The sequence below is a fragment of the Rhinatrema bivittatum genome, chromosome 8, assembly GCF_901001135.1.
Source record: "Rhinatrema bivittatum chromosome 8, aRhiBiv1.1, whole genome shotgun sequence".
NCBI lineage: Eukaryota > Metazoa > Chordata > Amphibia > Gymnophiona > Rhinatrematidae > Rhinatrema > Rhinatrema bivittatum.
Genome location: NC_042622.1, coordinates 256,670,804 through 256,694,708, shown reverse-complemented (window position 1 = coordinate 256,694,708; position 23,905 = coordinate 256,670,804). Strand labels below are relative to the sequence as shown.

General features: G+C 46.2%; 1 protein-coding gene across 1 annotated transcript; it reads left to right on the top strand.

The window, feature by feature from the left end:
- Window positions 1-710: 710 nt before the first annotated feature.
- TMEM151A (transmembrane protein 151A) lies at window positions 711-21,918 on the top strand. Its single transcript, XM_029614659.1, has 2 exons — window positions 711-1,114; window positions 18,352-21,918. Exons 1-2 carry the CDS (start codon window positions 1,055-1,057, stop codon window positions 19,723-19,725), a joined length of 1,434 nt encoding a protein of 477 aa, XP_029470519.1. The 5' UTR covers window positions 711-1,054; the 3' UTR covers window positions 19,726-21,918.
- Window positions 21,919-23,905: the final 1,987 nt, after the last annotated feature.

The following is a 23,905-nucleotide window of genomic DNA, read 5'->3' as shown; positions in this document are numbered from 1 at the left end:
GTATGTATGAGGGAGGAGGTTGCTCTATCTGTGATATTGTGCATGTGTGTAATTGTATGCGATGTGAGGAAGGAGGCTGGTGTGTCTGTGTGTGTATATATGAGGGAGGAGGCTGTTATATGTGTGATTTTGTGTGTGCGTGTGTGTATGTATGAGGGAGGAGGTTGCTGTATGTGTACTTTTGTGTGTGTGATTGTATGTGGTGTGAGGAAGGAGGCTGCTATGTGTGTGTGTGTGTGTGTGAGGGAAGAGACTGCTGTGTGTGCCTGTGAGTGCATGAGGGAAGAGGCTGCTGTGGCTGTATGATTGTATGCATGTGAGGAAGGATGCTGGTGTGTGTGTATGAGGGAGGAGGTTGCTGTATGTGTGATTGTGTGTGTGTGATTGTATGTGGTGTGAGGAAGGAGGCTGCTGTGTGTGTGTGTGTGTATGAGGGAAGAGACTGCTGTGTGTGCCTGTGAGTGCATGAGGGAAGAGGCTGCTGTGGCTGTATGATTGTATGCGTGTGAGGAAGGATGCTGGTGTGTGTGTATGAGGGAGGAGGTTGCTGTATGTGTGATTGTGTGTGTGTGTGTGTGTATGATTGTATGCTGTGTGAGGAAGGAGGCTGCTGTATATGTGATTTTGTGTCTGTGTATGTGTGTGTGTGTATGAGGGAGGAGGCTGCTGTGTGTGTGTGTGCGCGCAGAAGGAGGGGGTTGTTGGGCAGAAGCCTTACGAGAAGCTGCTGAGGGAGGACTTCAGCGCGCTGAAGCAGGCGACGCAGCCGGGATGAGCAGTAACACAGAATCGACCTGAATGTATAGGAAGCGTGGAGGAGGGGGGGGCCTTTCCTTTCTAGGCCTGGTCCTTCAAGTACCGGCGATGCAGACCCTCCGGGGGCTGGGGTGGCGGGGGGTCGAACACGGGGCCGTCGATGCAGGAAGGTGAGAGGACGGCTGTGCTGTGCCTCCTGCCGGCTCCCTCCTAAGATGCCCGGATTTCTGCACGGCCTCAGCCGTCCTCCGCCTCCTCCTTCTCGTCGGCGTCTCTCCTTGGAAGACTCCGAGAAACCATGCATGGCTTAGTCGGGAATGGCGAGACACCCACTTTGAACCAGGACGGCCGAGAGGAGGTAGGAAAGCGCTCCAGCCCTCCCCGATGCTTGAAACATTTGATGAAGGAGGTGGGTGGGGTTGGGGTTTTTGTTTCACTCTCTATGCCCCATGGGAAGATCCAGCCCACTCCCTAATTGCCCCTGCCAGGGCAGGTACGGGTGGACTTCTCTGCCAGTGCTGGGGGAGGAGGGGGTGTTCACCCTGGAGGATGCCTTGCCGAACAAGAAAGCAAACGTGGAGAGAAAACAGTCTTCAATCTGGGGTGGCTAGGACTGGCAAAGGGGTACAAAGACTCGAAATGATGTCAAGAACAGAAAGGGAGGAGGGTGGAAGAGCGATGAAGCAAGAAGGTTGTGCAGGAATCGTCCTGCACTCTGTGCCCTCCCACTCATTACCCATCCTGCGGGGGTGGGGTGGAGTGGAGAGAGGGGCGCGTTTCCCCAGCGGCTTCCGTGTTGGATGTTTTCAGCCCTAGTAGGATCCCCTTCCTCCGTGCCCACAACGGCCTATGTCCTGGTGCCATGCAAGGACGGGACATGCATCCTCTGCAATGCACCAGTCACCATTTTCACCAGAAAGTGCTAGGAAGGGGGACTGAGTTGGGGGAGGGACAGAGGGAAGGTGCAGAGCTGTGCACCGTAAGAGAGAGAACCGAGGAACAGCAGGCTGGTTCAGGGAGGGAGGGGAGCAAGTGTTTGTTTTCCTTCTGTTAGGCTCAGGGATTGCTGAGATTCCTTTCCAGCTGAGATTTTCAGTGCCTTGGCTCCACCTGTTCTCCTCTGTCCCCTGCTTAGAAATTAGCTTCTGCTTGCTGTACTGAAGGAGGGGGACTTGTCTTCACCCTGGATCCCCTTGGTAGTCTATAGAAAATACTTCATCACTGAAAGGGTAGTGGACACCTGTCCAGGGGAGGAAAGAGGAGCCAAAACAATGGCATAATTCAAGCATGGGTGGGGATAGACACAAAGGACTTTAGTAGCAGAGGAGGGAAGGAGAAGACCACAGATCAAATAAGACCAATAACAGTACAGTAGTAGGCACAGCTGAGCAGATTGGGTGAGCCAAAGGGTCCTCCTCTTCCAACTGTTGTCTGTGCTTCTAAAAAGCCTTCTTGTTTAAACATGAATACTAGTTGGGGATCTTTTTTTTTCTAATTTTCTTCCCTACAGTAAGACCACCAGGCACATCTTCCCCCTTCAGCAGTTTGCAAATTTTGCAACCCAGTAGATAGGAGACATATTGCATCTGGCCAGGGCACCATTTCAGGTCCCTTCCATTGTGCTTCTCTAATGAAGCTCTGAAGCTGAGGCCAAAGCAGTGTATTTCTATGGAACCTAAACCTTGCAATAAAAGGTGTTGGGGAAGGGGGAGTTTATGTTGGCAACCTGTAGGGAGGGGCTTGTTCAAGGTCTCAACCATCACAGTCCCAGCTCATAATCTGCAGTAGATGAAAGGGAGGAACTTAGATAAAACTCGGTACCAGATCTTCTGAATAACCAGAAACAGCCCACCTGGTTCTACCCCTCCCCTCCTCTCCTCCCAGATGTGAAATACTTTATCCCAGTTAGGTATCCAATCTAATAGCCAGGTGGAAATTTAAACATCTAAAACCAATTCAGGGTTCTGAGAGAGGCCGCACTGGGGTGACTACAAAACCTTGAAAAAGGTAAATGCCTGGTGTGGGAAAGAAGGCACCTGTCAGCCTTCAGGCCCTTTTGCTCATCGACAGCTGGTCTTGCAGCCTGATAAATCTCTCCTGTGAGAACTAGTGCTTGGCCAGCAATTAAATAATTATGGTAAGGACCGTGTTTCAGTCTGTTTGGAAGAGGACCGCACATCTCCAAGGGAAGAATATCTGCTGAAGTAGGGGGGAGAGGAAGTCAAGGGAGAGGGGTTAATCTCTTTTAAACGCCATGCACCACAATGGAGGCAGTGCATGTAAATCTACCTCCTGCATATTCCTTGTGGATATCCTGAAAATCCAACTTGTTAGGGCTGTCCTGAGCACTGGGTTGGGAACCAGTGCTGTAGGGCATCAAGCATGCATCTCTAGAAACAAGAAGTATTAGACTGCTCCAGTAACATAGGGTTACCACTAAACGGTCTTTTATTTCCACATATAAAAGGAGACTAACACGCTGATCAGGTTACTTCATTCCTGAGGAAATCAAGCCCCATCATACAGCAGGTCAGGATTTTGAGAACAAATATATAAGCGTGGTTGCCTCAGCCCACCCCAGTGAGCTGATGCTCTCTGGGAAACATCCTTTCTCTCGTTCTTTCCATGTACTCAGGAAAGCCATGGCAAAGTTCAACACATGAGCAGGCAAGAGACCAAATTCATTTTCTCACATTTTTAGGTGAAGAAGGAGGTGATCCCTATCTCCCATGAAGCTACTATGCTTTTTGACCAGGTCTGGCATCTCTCTGCCAAGTTAAAAGCTTGGCAAAGATGCAAGATTTTTCCAGAACCTGCTACCTCTCTCATGTCAGGACCAGCTCATAACCAGCTTGGTTGTTTGTAATAAATCAGCTGTTTGACTGGTGAGGTGCCCTAGGTCAGGAGTTTTCAGCGATGGCCGCCAACAAGTCTGGTTTTCAGGAGATCCTCCATGAATATCCATCAGATGTATGTGCATACAAATGGTCCAAGTTAGCAGTTCCCAGTCCATTCCTTTTCAGCTCCCAGCTAGCCTGCTTTTTAGGATGGCCACAGTGAATGTGCATGAGATAATTTTGCAGGTACTGGATCTCTGACATATGCAAATCTATATTGTGTATATTTATTATGGATATCTTGAAAACCCCATCTCACTGGGGGGTCAGTTGGACAGGTTTAGGACCCATTAGTCTAAGAGAAAGGCTAATTAGCAGAGCCCTCCAGGATCTAAGTTCAGAATCTCTTGTTCTACCTGCCCCTCTGTCCCCTGCTTGGAACACAACTAGCCAGTCAGGTTTTCTGGATAAATGCAATGAATATGCATGAGATGGATATGCATACAATGGAGGCAGTGCATGTAAATCTACCTTCTGCATATTCCTTGTGGATATCCTGAAAACCCAACTTGTTGGGTCTGTCCTGAGCACTGGGTTGGGAACCAGTGCTGTAGAGCATCACGCATGCATCTCTAGAAACAAGAAGTCCCCAGGAGATCCAGCACAGTAATGGAACTGAATGGCTGCGTGGAAACTCAGAGGCAAAACACCAGATTAGCACAAAGTTATATAGGACATCATGGGGTAAATATTCAGCTGCTGAGCAGCTTGTTAAGTTAGCCAGATACCCGGATAAGTTAGAGCTAGCCAGATAAGGGGCTACATTTTGAAAAGCTAACCCTGTTAGGGTGTTGAAGGAATCTCTAAAAGTTCGCATCTGTGAGCCTATGTTTGCTAGATGTCCGAGTTTAGTCTGCCCAGATAAGGAAGAGTGGTTTCAGTTTAGGCACAGCTAAGCTAAATTGCCCTTAGTGTGCTGTGCCAGACACCCAGATGTGAAATACTTTTATCCCAGTTAGGTATCCAATCTAATAGCCAGGTGGAAATGTAAACATCTAAAACCAATTCAAGGTTCTGAGAGAGGCCGCACTGGGGTGACTACAAAACCTTGAAAAAGGTAAATGCCTGGTGTGGGAAAGAAGGCACCTGTCAGCTTTCAGTCCCTTTTGCTCATCGACAGCTGGTCTTGCAGCCTGATAAATCTCTCCTGTGAGAACTAGTGCTTGGCCAGCAATTAAATAATTATGGTAAGGACCGTGTCTCAGTCTGTTTGGAAGAGGACCGCACATCTCCAAGGGAAGAATGGGGGAGAGGAAGTCAAGGGAGAGGGGTTAATCTCTTTTAAACGCCATGCACCACAAATTCAGCAAGCTGTAATGGCTGTTCAGTGGTGGTTTAAGAGCCGTTCACTTAAAAGAAGCTGCACCAGTTCGGTTCTTCCAAATACGGTCTTCTTTCTTTCTTCTACTATTGGTCCTGTTCCTGAGTTCTCTTTTCCTTTTTTTGCCCTAATATATTATTTTAATTTGTGCACTCTGCCTCAGCACTGAACTTGTCTTTGTGCAGGCTAGCTGTATTTTACTGAATTAGGAGAATTATCCAAAAATGATCATGCGTCTGGACATTTGAAACCACACCCTGGTCTCGTCCTTGGACTGGACATCTAAGGCCGAAGTAAGGAATTGGACACATCCCAAGGAAGGAGTGTGATTCCTCTCTCTTTTATTGCTAGGGGCACTCTGATAAACACACAATACTCCTCTTCTCCACATCATCTGCCACTTTCATAAATCAACATTTTTCTCTCACTAATCTCCACTACAAATCAGAAAAAGGTTCTTGGTTAGTGACGGGCAAAGTAGAACGCTATCCAGGGAGTCAAGGATGGGAAAGCCAAATTACCTTTCCTAGTGTAAATGGCTGATTTTGCAACCCAGATCACTTCCCCCTCTCTCACACGAATGCTGAGCTGTTGCCCAACCAGAAGTGCTGCTAGGCCCAAGAGACCCTCTCCATTTCAGAGCTGAAATATTTTTTTCAATTCCAACAGGCCTAGTCTGATCCAGTAATGAGCTGTCATCGCTGCCCTGACTTGTACATTATCTGATAATGGATGCAGCAAGGACGCTAAGTGATCCCAGCTGCATTTCCAGAATCTTACAAGACACACACAAAAAAAATTCCCAACAACAAGAGCATTGTGGGCCTTTTTAAAGCAGTCAGCAGGTAATTAGCACAGAAAGGCAGGCGGAGATTAGGAAGCAGTGATCCCCTTAATTAGTGGGGTGATTTGCTTGTACCCTTTCTATGCAGGCTCTCCCACCCCCTCACAAAGTGCCACTTTATTCTAGGACATCTAGGGAAAGGGAAAGGGGGTGAAGGCAGCAACCTGTGGAGTAATCATGATATGCAAATCTGAAGAGTGTACCAAAACGTCTTCAGTTCTGTGTGCACCTAAGGCTTCCATACCCCATCCCAGGATGGAAATATGCATCTGGAGTACACTTCACCCCTCCACCCGTTTGCTCAGGAGCGCCTCCTCTCATCTTTGATATGTAAAAACATAGAAATATGATGGCAGATAAAGACTGTATGGCCCATCCAGTCTGCCCATCCATTCAATGAATTTAGCATTATAATTCTCATCACTTCCTTAAAAATCCCCCTGCTTTCTTGACTTCAGGTACTGATTTTGTCTCCATGACGTCCACTGGGAGGTTGTTCCACACATCACCACCCTCTTTGTAAAGAAATATTTCCTAAAATCACTCCTGAGTCTACCCCCTTCAGCCTCTTCTCATGACTCCTCATTCTAGAGTCTCCTTTCCATTGAAAAAGGCTCACCTCCAGTGCATGGAAACCTTTGAAATATTTGAATGTCTCTATCCTATCTCACCTATCTCGCCTTTCCTCTAGGGCAGGGGTGGGCAATTCCGGTCCTTGAGGGCCACAAACCAGTTGGGTTTTCAGGATACCCCTAATGAATATGCATGAGAGAGATTTGCATGCACTCTGTCTCAGTTGTATGGAAATCTATTGCCCACCCCTTCTCTAGGATACACATATTTAGATCTTTAAGTCTATTCTCATATGTTTTAGAATGAAGACCACTGACCATTTTAGTAATGACCCTCTGGACAGATTCCATCCTTTTGAAGGTGCGGTCTCCAGAATTGTACATGGTATTCCAAGTGAAGTCTCATCAGGGACCTATAGAGGGGCAATATCACCTCCCTTTTTCTGCTGACCATTCCTCTCCCAATGCATTCATGCATCTTTCTGGCCTTTACCATCGCTTTATCCACTTGTTTGGCCACCTTAAGATCATCAATTACCCTCAGATCCTACTTTTCCTTAGACGATCCTGTTTAGAAGAATTTCACCTCCAATACTGTATCTTTCCCTTGGGATTTTGCACCCTAAATGTATTACTCTGCATTTTTTAGCTTTAAATCTTAACTTAACTTAGACCATTCCTCGAGCTTAGCTAGATCCCTCCTCATGTTTTCCATTCCTTCCTGGCTGTCCACCCTGTTACAGATTTTGGTATCATCAGCAAAAACCTTTCCTGACAGCCCTTCCGTTATGTCGCTCACAAAAAGGACCAAAGCCTGAGGCACATCATTAGTAACATCCCCCTCCTCAGAGAAAACTCTATTTACTACTACCCTTTGTTGCCTCCCACTGCCACTTTCTAACCCAGTCAATCACTCTAGAATCCATACCAAGGACACACAATTTATTTATAAGTCTTCTGTACGAAACTGTGTCAAAGGCCTTGCTGAAATCCAAGTACACTGCTTCTACTGCTCTTCCTTGAGCCATCTCTCTGGTCACACAATCAAAGAAATTGATCAGATTCGTCTGATGAGATTTACCTCTGGTAAAACCATGCTGCCTTGGATCATGCAATCCATCGATTTCCAAAAATTGTACTATCCTCTGTTTAGCAGCGATTCCATTAGTTTGCTCACCACTAGGTCAGACTAACTGGCCTATAGTTCCCAGCATCCTCATTACTTCCACTTTTATGAATAGAAACAACTACTCCAGACTCTAAGGAAACATAGAAAAGGTCAGCTAGCAGAGCTGCCAGGACATCTCTAAGTTCACTTAGTACCCTTGGATGTATCTCATCTGGCCCCATCGCCTTATCTAAGTATGCTCAAAGGCCATTCCCCTCGCCCCTATCTCTCAGGTTTCTGCTCAAAAGGCCTCTACCCCTCATGTGATTCCTCAGAAGCCCCAAACCCAACCACCTCACCTTTCTGGTGTGGGCTCATAAAGCCCCCATCCTCCCTCATCATATCTTAAATACATCAACCTAGGTGCATCAACCCCAAGGTGTGCACCTAGTTCCCTATTATCTGACAGTACACAGAGTGAGGCCTGTCCCTTCCACTCCTTGCCAGCCTACTGTATGACATACACCTATGCAGGGCCGGTTCTTTCAATAGGCAAACTAGGTGGTCACCCAGGGTGCCAAAAACTCTGAAACCTCCAGATGCTGCCTACCCACTTTTAAGGCACACTGGGCCAGTGCTAGCTTTTTTGCTGCCCTGTGTGAAAAATTACTGTGCTGCCCCCCTCTCCCCCTGATTCATTCAGTGCCTGTCCCGAGTCCATTAAATAAAGCCAAGCTCTGCCCTGTAATCTATATTTTTTAAAAGTGACCCCCCCCCCCATCCAAGAACCCATGGATAGAGAAGGGTATTGGGTACCCTAGGCAAAACTTCAGCCTTGAACACACGCCATTCCCCCCCCCCCCCCACACACACACACATACACATACACACATACACACACACACTCCCACACCCTTTACAAACACACAATTAAATTATGCATTTATAACAAATTTTATATGTAAAAGAACATTCAAAAGAACAGTCTTCTGAGGCAAAAATATGAGTTACAACATGCATATTATATTTACATGCACTCCTGTGGTGCCAACCAGAAAACTCTGCCAAAGAGATACTTGCAACTCCTATGGAATTAGACTTTTGTAATGTGTGCTGGGTGTGGGCTTAGCCCGCAGAAAGCCATGAATAAACAGAATTGCCATTACAATATAATGAACTTCCCATGCCAAAAAATTAAGCAAACTTGCTTTTTCCCGTCGATAGCAGGTCTGAATTAGCCATGCTGTCATGGGAGTCCAAAGCTCCCGATCACGTCATTTATGGTATATATGGTTGGACGTGATCCTTGACAGTGTGGCAGTCACCGTGGACAGGAGGATAGAGATTGCAGTATTGCTTGCCCTATCTTCGCATCCATGGCTGCTTGTTGATCAAGGCAGTAATGAGATGTGAAGGTATGCAGTGATGACCATGTAGCTGCCTTGCAAATGTCTATGGGTTGCACATTCTTCAGGTGTGCTAAGGATGTTGCTACTGCTCTGACTTGGTGAGCTTTAGGAATAGACTGTAAATGTAAATTCTGTTTGTGGTAGCAGAATTTGATGCACTGTGCTATCCAACTGGAGATGGTGCATTTAGCCACTGGCAGTCCAGGTGCCTTCGGGTCGTAGGAAACAAAGAGTTGAGAAACACGGGAATCCGAGTTCGTCCTTTCTTTGTAGTGTGTTAAAGCTCTCTTACAATCCAATGTGTGCAGTAGCTTTTCCCTATCGTTTATATGAGGTTTAGGGAAAAATATTGGTAATTCCATTGTCTGATTGAGATGGAATGGGGTAACTACTTTCGGTAGGAAGGATGGGTGAGTTCGTAGAACTACCTTTTGTTGATGAAATTGCAAGTATGGAGGATAATGGACCAAAGCTTGTAACTCACTAACTCTTCGTGCTGATGTTACTGCAACCAGGAATACTACCTTCCAGGTGAGGTATTTAATGTGTGCTGAGTCCATAGGTTCAAATGGAGAAAGCATGAGCTGTTCCAGAACTATGTTGAGGTTCCATGGAACTGGAGGTTTGGATACCGGAGGACGAATGTGTGTTAAACCCTTCATGAAACGAGTCAGCAATGGGTGATTGGATATAGGAATGTCATTGATTGGTCTATGATAAGCGCCTATGGCGCTGAGGTGAACTCTGATGGATGATGTTGCTAAACCAGCTACATATAGAGTATGAAGATAATCAATGAGCAATTCCGGGGAGCAGTCCAATGGCGGTACATCGTTGGAAGTGCACCAGGCCGAGTAGCATTTCCATTTGTAGCTATCATTTTTCCTGGTTGAGAGTTTCCTTGACTGTAACAATATGAATTGTGCTGAAGTGGAAACTCCTTGTTCTGTCAGAAGGAGCCTCTCAATCTCCAAGCTGTCAAGTGTAGAGATGAGTGTAGCGGGTGTATAAGTGTCCCTTGATCTTGGCTGAGAAGATCTTGACGATTCGGTAATAGAATTGGATCCTTGATGGATAGTCGAAGCAGGAAACTGTACCATGGCTGCCTCGGCCAAGCCGGGGCTATGAGTATCAGTTGAGCCTTGTCCGCTATGCACTTCTGAATTGTCCTTGTTATGAGAGGTATGGGAGGAAAGGCATACAGAAGGCCTGTCGTCCATGGAATGAGGAAGGCATCTTGGGCGATCCTGAATTGGCTTGGTCGTATCGAGCAGAAGTTGGGAACCTGAGCGTTGATCTCTGTTGCAAAGAGATCTATCAAAGGTGTTCCCCACTGCAGAAAAATATCCTGTACTATCTCTGTATTGAGCGTCCATTCGTGTGGATGAAAGATACGGCTTAGTCTGTCCGCCCTTGTGTTCGCAACTCCCGGTAGGTAAGTTGCTTGGAGGTGAATGCCATTCTTGTGAGCGTGTTGGAAGATTGTTAGGGTTTCTTTGCAGAGGGACCATGAACCTGACCCTCCTTGTTTGTTGATGTAAAACATTGCTACTTGGTTGTCTGTGTAGATCATGACCCTGCGTCCTTTCAGGTGATCTTGGAAGACTTTCAAGGCATTGCGAATTGCTCTGAGTTCTAATAGATTTATTTGTAGATTCTGTTCTGAGAGTGTCCATAATCCTTGGGTTTCGTAAGTCTCGAGGTGTGCACCCCATCCCTTGCGAGATGCATCTGTGGTTAGGACTGCATTGTGAGATGGGGGGCTGAACAACGCTCCTTTGGAAAGGGTGGAATCTAGGAGCCACCATTTTATATCTTTTTTCATTTCTGCAGTCAGCGATACTTTCTGCGTCAATGGTTGTGAATGCTGTTTCCATTGGCGTTTTAGACCCCATTGTAGGTGTCTCATGTGTAACCTGGTGTTGGGAACCATGAAGTTCGCCGCTGCCATGTGGCCTAGAATCACCAAGATTTGTCTTGCTGTCGGCCTCTGAGTATGTTTCAAGGTGTGTAGAAGTTGGTGGAAATGTGATATTCTGTCGTCTGGGAGGTATGCCCTGTTGCACGTAGTGTCCAGGCATGCGCCTATGAACTGTAATTGATGTGTTGGTTGTAGATGTGATTTCTGAAAATTTATCACCAACCCTAGTTCTTGTAAACAGTTTATCACCTGATGAAGGTGATTCAGTAAGATGTTCGGAGTTGAGGCGATTATGAGCCAATCGTCCAGATATGGAAAGATGGTTATACCTTGTTTCCTGAGATGAGCCACCACCACTATCATGCATTTGGTGAAAACTCTGGGTGCAGCCGATAGTCCAAAGGGAAGAACTTTGTACTGGTAGTGTTGATGTCTGTAGCGAAAGCACAGGTAACGCCACGAGGATGGATGGATTGGAATGTGCATGTAAGCATCCTTCAGATCGATGGAGCACATCCAGTCGTTGGTTTGAATGAGAGGAAGAATTGACTTCAACAATACCATTTTGAATTTCTCCTTGGTGAGAAATTTGTTCAACTCCCTTAGGTCTAGTATTGGGCGAAGGTCCCCAGACTTCTTTGGTATGAGGAAGTACGGGGAATAAAATGCTGCTAAATTGGGATGTGGGTGGATTTGTCGAATTGCTTGTTGTTTGCGAAGTGAAGCAATTTCCTCCCCCAATTGTGGATGGGAATTGTGAATCTTGAGTGTGGAAAGATGAGGCAATATGGGTTTTGTGATAAATTGGAGTTGGTAACCTTGACGTACTATCTCCAGAACCCATTGATCTGATGTTATTCTTTCCCAGACTTTCAGGCAAGTACGAATTCTGCCTGGAGGTGCTTGATGTTGTGGTGGCGGCTGAGTAACTAAAAAGATGGCGTTGTTTTTGCTGCAGTAGCAGGCTGTTGTGCCTGTTGCCTCTGGTTACGTGGTTTACCTCTTCGTTGATTTGAGGTATTGGTTTGTGGAGCAGGACGTTGGTAGGCAGGGTATGGTTGCGTACGAAAAGATTGATAAGATCTATAGGGTCTTCTGGCATATGATTGCCTACGGGTAGACCCGACATAGCGACGTGTAGTCGAATAAATAGGATGCGATGCTAGCGATTGTACTGCTAGAGCTTCGTCCTTTAATTTACTTACTGCTTCTTGGAATTTTTCTCTGAACAAATTATCCCCTGTACATGGAAGGTTTGTCAGCTTCTCATGTAAGTCTTCTCGTATCGAACTTGAACGTAACCATGCTAGTCTGCGGGCTGCAATGGCTGTTGCCGATGCCCTGGAAGATGTTTCATGAGCTTCGTAGATTGACCTCAAGAGGTGTCGAGAGCATTCCTCCATGTCATGAAGAGGCTGAGGTATCTGTTCCGCTATTGAGGAATGAGTACCTTTCATAGCTTGCATGCATTCATAGAGGTACTGCACCATGTAGAACTGATGTTGCATAATTCTTGCAGTTAACATGGAGTTATGGAATATTTTCCTTCCAAACTCATCTAAATATTTGTTGTCTTTCATCGGTGGAAAGTTGGTATGCAACTTTGTTTTCTTAAATCTTTGCATCGCCGACTCTAGTACAAGTGATGCATGAGGCAATTGTGGTAGAGTGTATAGTGACTCTTTCTTCATACGGAATTTTATGTCTGTTTTCCTGGAAACGGCTGCTATTGTATAAGGGGCCTCCCAGGATTTTTGTAAGACTGAATGTAGGATATCTTGTGGTGGAAGAGATGTTGGTTCCATCTGAGTATCGAAAATCTTTAGTAGACCGAGGGTTTCTGCTCTAGGGTCTGTCTCCTTCTGGACCTCTAGATGTAGAATGGTACCCATTTTTTGTAAGAATTTTGGGTATGTAAGGTGGTGAATATGGTTCTTGTATTTGGTCCTGCAGGTCTGAGAGACATCCCACCGATGATGATGGGGATGTTTGTATTGAAGGAGAATCTAAAGATATCTCCTGGATATGAGTTGTTGATGCTGGTTGGCTGAAATTGGGAGATGTTGGTGGTTTTGCCAACTGTTGTTCAGTCATTTGTGCTTTATGTTGTGTAGCATTGTCATCATCAGTATTTGTCATTTGAAATGATGATTGTAGTGTCTCATAAAAACCTGCTAAAGATTGAGACAGTTGGAAAAATGCTTCTCTTGTATGAGAGGGCATTACCATACGACTGTCTGGTTTTTGAGCGATATTTATTTGAGGTGAAGTTGTAGGAATTTTCCTATTTTCCTGTAGTCTATTGACTGAATTATCCCTTGATTCCTCTGAATCTGAAGAAGTGTTCAAGGAAAAAATGTGTACTATTTCTTTCTTTGAGCAGGTATGAGCTTTACGAGGTGATATAGAAGTCGAAGGACTTATCTCCCATGTAGCACTCCTCTTTGGTAATTTATTACTGTGGGAATGGCTTGAATAATTGTGATAGTCATCAGATGATGTATCAGAATCTGTGGTTCCAGTCTCTGGAGAAGAGCTGTGTGAAGGGTATCGTTTTCGCTTCAAGCTCGTCTTTAATTCATTTGAACAATCATGGTTTCCATGCGCAGATTTTGATCTATGCGCTGATTTGGATTTATGCGCGGATTTATGCTTACGCGCAGATGTAGAGTTATGCGCAGATATGTGCGTATGCGCTGCTGTAGACTTATGCGCACTTGTATATCTGTGCGCGGAAGTTGATTCATGCGCAGTTGTAGTATGCACATGTCTTTCTGATGCGGTGCGGACATGTGTTATCGGCGCAGATGTTTTCAGTGCCGTGCGCATAGGTTTCTTTGAAGTCGGCGCCGTACGCGTAGGTTTCTTCGGCGCCGTAGTCGATTCCGGCGCCGTACGCACAGGGGGGTCCCGCGCCGTGCGCACAGGGCTGTCTGGCGCCGTGCGCACATGTTTTCGGCGCGGTGGTTTTCCCTGCGCCATGCGCGCCGGAAGCTGTAAGGTGTGCGCAGACTCCATTCTCTGCGCAGAAGTCTTCGGCGCCGAGGATTCCACCTCCGATGAGGTATGTTGCGGCTCTTTAGGCACTGGGGATTTTAGAGAACCCACTGGCCTTTGTCTTTTTGGCTTTACCTTACCTCCTAAAGTGGAGGACTTAGGATCCAGCTGTAAATTTTTCCTTTTCGGTGGAGCCGATGAAGTGAGCGGGCCAGGCGATGAATGAGCCTCAGACGGATCTCATGAGGCGAAAAGTTCCTGAAGCCTGTAGGCCCTTTGTTTTAATGCCCTAGGTGACATTTTTGAACAAAACTCACAATTGTCTCGATTATGAGTTGGCCCGAGACATTTATTACAGCGGTCGTGTCCGTCCGCGACCGACATTATTTTTCCACATTGACAGGGTTTGAACCCCGGTTTTGACATTTTTAAATCTGTTTTTAAAACTGAGGAGAGATCAGCTCCGCATGCGATCCCACTCGCGGAAAAAACAGACTGAGGAGATTCTGTTACTTTCCTGCGCGGGAACACACGCGCAGCCGCAGAGAGCAAAGCTCTGTTCTCTGCTTTGACAAGCTCCGCCTCCAGGGCCTGATTGACAGATCCCATGACAGCATGGCTAATTCAGCCCTGCTATCCACGGGAAACAACCCTAACAATCTTATCTATGAAAAGGCAACACTGCACATATTACACCAGGCCCTAGAACACCAATAAAAGCTCTTATTAGGAAACCAGGCTGCTATAGATTCCTTCACAGAAATTACATGCCAGCAAAATACCTCACCTCTGTCACATATGCAGAACACAGAGAGACCCTGACCAAATACAGAATAAAGAGATTAGAAAGCATAAACAGAAATGTGCTGAGAAGAACTGAACTGGAAGCCACAACAAGCCAGCCTCTACATGCAGAGCAACAATGGAAAAACTGAAACATTACCAATCTTCATAAAACATTAAATAATAAAATCAAGAAATATAAAACATTAATCATAATAGGAAAGTCATATTCATAAAAAGAATACATATTTCAAACCAGTTAATGAATAGAATATCCAAAATTTCCCAAACACCAATAAAATATTTCAAAACATCTGATGAATAAAAAATCAAATAATTAAAAAATGTTCTCTTCCCCCCTAAAAATATTTAATATTTCAAAAGCGCAGAATCATCAAATTACACCCAATAATTAAAACTAATAAAGATTAAAACATCTTCTGCTCCCCATACCTGGGATCTTCTCATTTCCAGTCACCCTGAGATTGTCATGGTCTGGGGGAAGTAGGGCCACACAAATTTTATCTTCTTTCTCACACACATGCACAATAACACATTCATTCTCTCATACACTCCATCTCTCTAACTTACATAGGCACCCTCTCCTTCACAGATACATTGTGTGTGTGTGTGTGTGTGTGTGTGTGTGTGCACGCGTGTACCTATGAGAGCCTATATGTGACACATGGGCTCTCATAGGAACGCAAATATACACAAACACACAAGCACACAGGCTCTCACACAGACATGAGTGGCTCAAAACAATCTTCTGCCTGAGGCGAGGGAAGAGATGGCGCCTTCCCCCCCCTCCCCCCTTCCCCCGAGGCATGGCATAGCACAGGTCAAATCACTGAGATGGCAAGGAGATGATGTTCCCCTTGGAGTCTAGCCCTTTCGATGATTTGAAATGCTGGGAAAGTGAATAGACAGGGGTCAGAGTGTCAGTGATGTTTTTAAGAAGCTGGCAATCCTGCCACTCTCCTCGGAACCGTACCATCTGCTTCCCACCCATCCCCAGTATTTGCACTCTGGGGAAGTGGGAGATGGGTGAATGGTGAGGGTCTGTGTGTGGTGCTCCCTTTCAGGGCCAGTGCAAGGTTATTAGGCACTTCAGCGAACCTTACACCCTTGTAATCCCGCATTTTCCCAGCTCCCACCATGAACAATTAAAATTTTGCATGAATAACAGATTTTACATAAAAAGGACATTCAAAGTAGAGTCTTCTGATGTAAAAATATATCTTACAACAATATTTGCATGCAATGCTGTGATGCCAATGAGCAAACCCTGCAAAAAAGACATTTGGAGCCCACATAGTATATCTGGTCACCGCATCTCAAAAAAGATATAATTGCGATGGTGAAGGTACAGAGAAGGGCTACCAAAATGATAAAGGGAATGGAACCACTCCCCTATGAGGAAAGACTAAAGAGGTTAGGACTTTTCAGCTTGGAGAAGAGATGGCTAAGGGGGGATATGATAGAGATTTTTAAAATCATGAGAGGTCTAGAACGGGTAGATGTGAATCGGTTATTTACTCTTTCGGATAATAGAAAGACTAGGGGGCACTCCATAAAGTTAGCATGGGGCACATTTAAAACTAATCAGAGAAAGTTCTTTTTCACTCAACGCACAATTAAACTCTGGAATTTGTTGCCAGAGGATGTGGTTAGTGCAGTTAGTATAGCTGTGTTTAAAAAAGGATTGGACAAGTTCTTGGAGGAGAAGTCCATTACCTGCTATTAAGTTCACTTAGAGAATAGCCACTGCCATTAGCAATGGTAACATGGAATAGACTTAGCTTTTAGGTACTTGCCAGGTTCTTATAGCCTGGATTGGCCACTGTTGGAAACAGATGGACCCAGTATGGCATTTTCTTATGTTCTTATGTTCTTATCTATTGTAAAGTGCATTGGTTTTGGGCCTAGCCACAAAAAGCCATGAATAAACTGAACTACAATTACAATTTAGTAAACTCCGATAGCAAACAGAGAAAATCCAACCCGTGAAAATGCAATTTGCAAATATTACACCAAGCTCTAAAATACCAATACATCCCCTATTAAAAAAAAAAAACAGAACAAGACAGGCTGTTATAGATCCCTACACAGAAAACATACAATAGCAGAATACCTCACTTCCATTACACACCAGAACAAGGACAGACCACAAAATATAAACAGAAATGTTGCAGATAATCACTGAACTGAAAATTCAGTGAAAATTGCTAATGACCATTGCAGTGCAGCAATGGAAAAAAAGAAACATCACCATTCCTCATAAAACAATAAAATCAAGAAATATAAAAGTCATAATAGTAAAACCATATAAATAAAAAAATAAATATTTCAAGACAGCTGACAAATAGAATATCATTCTAAAATTAAATTCATATAAAAATGTTCAAAGTTCCCAAAAACCAATAAAAGATGTAAAAATAGCAGACATATGAAATAACATCAATAATAATAATAATTAAAACTAATAAGAATAAACAAAATTTATAGCTTTTCATACCAGGGAATTTTTGATTTCCAGTCACTTTGTAATTGGCCTGGAGTAGTGGAGGAATGGAGGGGGCTACACACAAACTTTGTCCACTCTCTCTCATATACACATACTTTTTAACACACATATGTTCATTTTCACACACACACACATGCTCACACTCTCACATGCATACACACAAGATCATGCGCTCACATGCTCTCTCACACACACACATACTCACTCACATGCATGCTTGCTCACACTCATGCTCATATTCTCACATGCTCACACACTCATATGTGTTCACACACACATGCACACTCACCTGGTCCCTCTTGTTCCCCATTCTTCTCACTCGCCACTTCTCTTTCTTTCCTTCTCTCCCCTCTCACACTCACCTTCTCCCCTTCTCACTCACCCCTTTACATTCCATCCCCTTTCTCACTTATACCCTCCTCTCCCCTCCCATGCCATTCTCTCTCACTCACACCCCCACTATCCCTTCCCTTCCCTTTCACTCCACCCACTGGGTCTCTTCTTTTTTTTCTATCCGTGGGAAGTGGGAACCCTGTGGGCACATCATACCGCTGTCTTTCTGCCAGCGGGGTGTGGGATCCCTGCCGGCACGTCATAATTTCAGCTGCTGCCACTGTCTTCTTCCTGCAGCTCCGTAGCCTGGTCCCGCCTCACCCCAGTGATTATGACATACATTCATGCCACCGCTGCCTCTGTCTTCCTGCTCGCAGGGCTGGGGATCCCTGCAGGTATAACATAAATATGGGCCACTGCCACTGTTTTCATCCTGCTCGCAGGGTTGGGAGCCCCACGGAGGAGTTTCTGGGGCTAGTGGGAGGAGGAGGTTGTGTTGCAGGGGTTCTGTATTCAGAATTTCAGCACAGAAAACGCAATTTGTACACAAATTGAGCTTTCTGTGCAGAATACATGTGTTCTGCCCACATTTTTCGGTTAGTGCGCTTTTTTTTTTTCACTCTAGAAGTATTAGCATTCCATTAGCTTACTGTTTTTATAGCACATACATTAAGAATCTGCGCTGAATTTTAATGCATGGTTTTTAACGCACAGCTGATTCCATCGGCCCCTAAGAGAGGGCACAGAATCAGCACCTTGCCTTCCCACAGAAGAGAGAGGGAGGCTGCTTGTGAAGTTGCTGTTTCTCATTTCAGATCTTGATCTCTTACTTTGTTGTTCTCCTTACTGATAAGTGCATTGTCTTTTCTTTTAATTTGAGCAGCAGAGGCCTCTGAAGCAATCCCTGAGCAGCTCCCTGTGCCGAGAGTCCCACTGGAAATGCCTGGTGCTGAGCTTGCTGATGTACGGCTGCTTCGGCGTCGTGGGCTGGTGCCGCCTGGCCAAGGTGACACGGCTGACCTTTGATGGGAACTACCGGGGAGAGTCCACCATCTACCACGACAGTCCCTGCTCCAGTGGATACATCTACATCCCTCTGGCATTCCTGGGCATGCTGTACGTCGTGTATCTGGTCGAGTGCTGGCACTGCTTCACCAGGAACGAGATGCGGCACCAGATGGACAGCAGTAGTGTCTATGAGAAGATCCAGAGGATGCAGCGCTCCACCCCATGCATCTGGTGGAAGGCCATCAGTTACCATTACATTCGGCGGACGCGGCAGGTAACGCGGTACCGCAATGGGGATGCCTACACCACCACCCAAGTCTACCACGAGAGGGTGAACACACACGTGGCAGAGTCTGAGTTCGACTACTCACGGCATGGTGTCAAGGATGTCTCCAAGGAACTGCTGGGTCTATCAGATTACCCTGTCACTAAGCTCCGCTTCACCAAGTGCTTTAGTTTCTCCAGCTCGGATGCAGAGACCTCATACCTGACCCAACGGGCCAGATTCTTCAGCGAGAACGAAGGACTTGATGATTACATGGAGGCCCGGGAGGGCATGCACTTAAAGAATGTGGACTTCAGGGAGCACATGGTGGCTTTCCCGGACCCAGGCCACCCTCCGTGGTACACCCGCCGGTGTATCTTCTGGGTGGCTTCCTTTTTCATGCTCTCCTGGCCCCTGAGGGTTCTGGCAGAGTACCGAACGGCCAATGTCCACTACCATGTGGAAAAGCTGTTTGGGATGGACGACGGCACCATGACCCCAGAGGAGGCAGGCTGCTGCAGACGGATCTCTAGGGTGAACACCATCGACATGACAGAGCTGGAGTGGCACATAAGGTCTAACCAGCAGATAGTGCCCAGCTATTCTGAGGCAATTCTGATGGAATCCACTGTGGCCAACAGCAGCTACACAACCTACATGCAGAACTGCCAGCGCTGCCGCCGAACAGTGAGCAGCAACTCCCTACCCTCGCAGCGTATCAACCGCTTGCCAAACACCCGCCTGCCTTTCAGCAGGAGCCGCTTCTCACTGGGGGGGCGGCTACAGGCAGCCCGGGGGGGTATTGGTGGCGGCTGCATGTTCCAGAGCCTGAGCGGGCACGTGGGCGACCGCTCTGAGACCCAGCCCCTGGAAAACCCGCCCTGCTACCGTGAGGCCCTCTGCTTCCCAGTGCTCATCGTGCATGCTGATGAAGGCTGCCAGGGTGATGGGCTGGGTGGCACGCAGAATGGCACTTCACTATGATTCCTGACCCTCGCCCCCCACCCCCAGGGGAGGAAGCCCAGAGCTCATTTAATTCAATCTCACCGTGTGCAAAACATGAAGGAAAAAAAAAATAAGAATTTTACCAGTCATGAGAACTGTACCCAGCAACTTAGGGTGGGCGAATACCCTTCAATTGCAAGCATTAACGTAAATGGGACCTTTAGGTACCAGAATGCCCAGACAGAAGTGGACTCTGGCCAGAAACCAAGTGGTCATCTGTGCTTGCTTGACATTTCACTGCCACAGCAGAGGAGAGAGGGTATCTCCCCTCCGCCACCACCATCACTAAAAGGTTCAGCGCCAGCACATGCAGCCATTTCTCTGGGTAACAGGCAGAGGACTTTCCTTCCAACCAGGATGTTGCAGGCTTGGAAGGGTGGGCACTACAGCTCATAACTGCTGGGAGTATGGGGAGGGCATGAAATGGGGGTGGAGAGGACCAGGATGAGCTCTGTCTGTTCAAATGAAGTGAAAAATAACCCACCAGAATCACTTTTTTTTTTTGTCTTTGGATTGTATTACAACAGGAGATAAATTTATTAAAAGAAAGACCCTCCTGAGCCCCTAGAATAAGGCTTGCTGAATTTAGAGATTGTAAAGAGACATCAGCCATCTGCCTCTCCACTCCCACTTTGGGACACTTTCCTATTAATAATAATTCTAATTTTCACTTTGTTTACTGTTGCTCATATCAAATTGATGGGTGTACGGAGCCGCCCAGGATCACTTCACTCTGACTAGCTGATCCAAGGTTTTCTGACAAGCACAATCATGGATGCCGCAGCCACCTCCTGGGCGCACAATGTGGGATCAGTAACCTGGGCACCAGCAAACTAAGTAGAGGTGAAGGTAGAGATTAACCTCCCTTACCCTTAGAAAAGCAGTAAGGTTGTCAGATGGCTCTACTGTTTTCTTCCAGGACAAGCTGATCCAGTCCTCCCCGGCATGTAGGGATTACTAGTTCTGAACCGCCTAAGAAAAGCAGGGACTACAAGGCCCAGCACATAAGCAGGGGGTGGGGGAGGGGAAGGGGGCAGCAAAGCCAGGACTCGATCAGCTTGTCCTGGAAGAAACGGAGCCAGTTGGTAACCCTACAGTTGCTGCAAAAGGATTAAACTGGAAGGAAGACGAAATTGGAGGGAGGGGTTGGGGTGGAATTAATGAATATTTATACACAGTATTTTTATTAACTTCCTGTCTCAATGCATTACTGCAGACAGTTCTTTCTGGCATTGGCCTCAGCCAGGTCAGGGATTTGTTTTTAACTATTCTCCATTTCACCCCTCCTAGCTGAATGCTGGTCTTGCAGTTATAGGTATAGTTTATCTGCTTAGTTTGGGTGGTAAGAACTAAGTAGGTCATTAGTGGTAAAGGGAAGCTGATTCACCACTAGCCTGGAGCATTTGAGTCGGGGGGGGGCACTGCCTCACCATGCTTCCCCAAACTATGCCTATGCTTGCAGTCCTGCTAAATGGAATCTGCAAGTCCCAGCTACAACCCCCTCATCCACCCCTCTGCCCACACTGACCCCTCAGGCCGATGCAATAAAGTGCACAAAAAAAAAACCATGCATCCAAACTGGGCGCCCGTTTTTTTCGCACACACATTCACCTCTCTTGGGCACTTGATGCAATAGGCAAATGAGCCACTGAGCTAAAAAGGACGCGCTAGGGATAAATTGTGTGTCCCAGCATGTCCATGGCATCAGGTGCCCAGGAGATGGTGTGAAGATTAGGAAAGCAGATACTCAATTTTATGAGCGTCTATTTTCCTAACCCGTCAAGACTTTTTTTTCCTTTTTGCTGCTTTTTGTGGTTCTTCCAACTTAATATCGGGCTGGCATTAATTTTTGAGGGTTAAAATGTGCACGTCAGGCCAAGTTGATGATGCTAATAGCATCATCAATTTGGCACTTACATGTGATGAGCGCTATTAACTACTTGCTAGTTAGGCCGCGTCCAAAATGTGTGTCCAACCACGGGTTAACCTATGCACTAGCCTGAGCACACGATATTGCATCAGCCTGCTGAGCCATTCACCACCCCTACCCAGCAAGGATTTCGTTGGCATTTTACATTTTGGAAATAAAAGTAAGCCTGTGTATCCAAATGGAGGCCTCTGCTGTGCTGATCATGGTTTTTGTACAGAAGTTAAAAAATAATTAAAATATACAGAAGGTAACTTTTCTATGGAGCATCTGATAAACATGGAAAATGTCGTTAGAAAGGGGCACAAGGATCCTCCCAGGCTGGTCTTTTGTACCGCCCTATTGCGTTGTGATCTGTGATCTCTCCCTTTCCACCACAGTGTTCCTAGAACTAAAAATATCGTAATGTCTCTCTACAGATCTTTGCTGTGACCACACCTTGAGTATTGTCTGCAGGTTTTGTTGCCCCAACCCAAAAAATATATAACAGAAATAGAAAAGGGAGCGAGAAGGGCAACAAAAGTGATAAAGGAGATGGAAGGGTGCCCTTATGAAGGAAGGAAGGCTAAACAGGCTAGGGATCTTCAGCTTGGAGAAGAGACAGCTGAGAGCAGATATGATAAAGGTTTATAAAATCATGAGTGAGGTGCAAAAGGTAAATAGGGAATGGTTATTTACCCTTTCAAACAACACTAGGACTAGAGGAAAATTAGGGGAAAATCAGAACGAATGTGACAAAATGCTTCTTCCCTGAGAGGGTGGTGGATTCCTGTATCAGATTTCCGGTACAGGTTTTATTCTCTCTTTCTTTCTGAATAATTCCTAACATTCACCATTTGACTCTATTATTATTTTTTTTTGAAGAGAGGTTGATCCAGTCCTGGCCTTTTCAGCAGCCCCCCTCCCCTCCACTGCATGCTGGGATTTATAGTCCTGCTTTTCCTAGAAAATAGAGAACTACATGTATCTTCAAAGATATCCGGTTAAGTAGCGCTGTCATTCCCCCCCCCCCCCCCCCCAAAAAAAAACAAAACACACCTTAATGTGCCCATGGCCTGTTTGTGAGCCTACCCACACATATATATTATGAGCCCTGTCTGGTGTTATCCGCCAAACACACCCAGCATCCGTCAGCCTAAAAAGAAATCCTGTTCCTTCTTCTCCTCTCGCCTACCCCTACCCTGTAGCAAACTTTTCCTGGTCTCATGTAAAAGAATCCAATGGAACTGCCCCCCGGACTTTCAGACACACTCCCCCATCCCATTCCACACCCCCCCCCCCCCCCACATGGGATTCCAGGAGCAAGGGTCACTCACCCACTCCCGGCAGCCTCAGCGCTGCTTCTGATAGACAACACTGAAAGCGTAAACTGAGCATAGTTTATGCTTCCAGAACTGCCTATCAGAAGCAGCGCTGGAGCCACCAGGAGACGGGAGTAGGTGAGTGATCACCCTCGCTCTCGGCAGGGATGGGTTTTTGCCATCAAGAGGTGGGATGGGGGAGTCCGGGGGTGGGGGAGGTAATCTACTTTTTTTGGTGACTGCAGTCCCGGGGGGGGGGGGTTTCACATAAGACCGGGGAAAGGTTGCTGTGGGATGAGGTGGGGGGAGAAGGATTGGGCTTTTTTTTAGGTTGAGGGATGCTGGGCCCGACAGGGCCATTTATATATGTGCGGGGAGGTTCACAATTGGGCCACGGGGACATTGGGGTTTTTTGTGGGGTGGGGGAAAATGAAGATATCTGGTTAAGTAGAAAGGTATCTGGCCACAGAAGGCTGAGTATCTTTAAGCCACCTCTTGAGCTAATATACTTCATATTCGCTATCCGGATAACTAAGTCCTTCCCTGGAACACCCCTTTTTTTATCTGGCTAAATTATAGCTGGATAACTGCTTATATGGCTATAATTTAGCCAGATAAATGCCTGAATATGGCAAAACTTGTGAGTTATCCGTCTGAATGACTTTTCAATATGAATCTCCTTACATCTAGTCCAAGGTGGAGTAAAGTTTCTAGGGCTAATATTAGTCTAAGCTGGAGTTCGGGTGCTGGGACCTGCACTCAGGATTTATGTGCAGAAAACACACTGGGCCAGATTTTATAACATGCTCGTGGGCGTAGATTTGTGCGCAACCCGGCGCGCACAAATCTACGCCCGATTTTATAACATGCAACATGTTATAAAATCCGGAGTCGGCGTGCACGAGGGGGTGCACACTTGTGTACCTTGCGC

What these genes read in the sequence shown, in the direction of transcription:
- TMEM151A (XM_029614659.1), top strand. Translation starts at nt 1,055, where the DNA reads ATGCATGGCTTAGTCGGGAATGGCGAGACACCCACTTTGAACCAGGAC. An exon ending in ACCAGGACGGCCGAGAGGAG is followed by an intron (nt 1,115 to 18,351) that starts GTAGGAAAGCGC and finishes TAATTTGAGCAG; the next exon opens with CAGAGGCCTCTGAAGCAATC.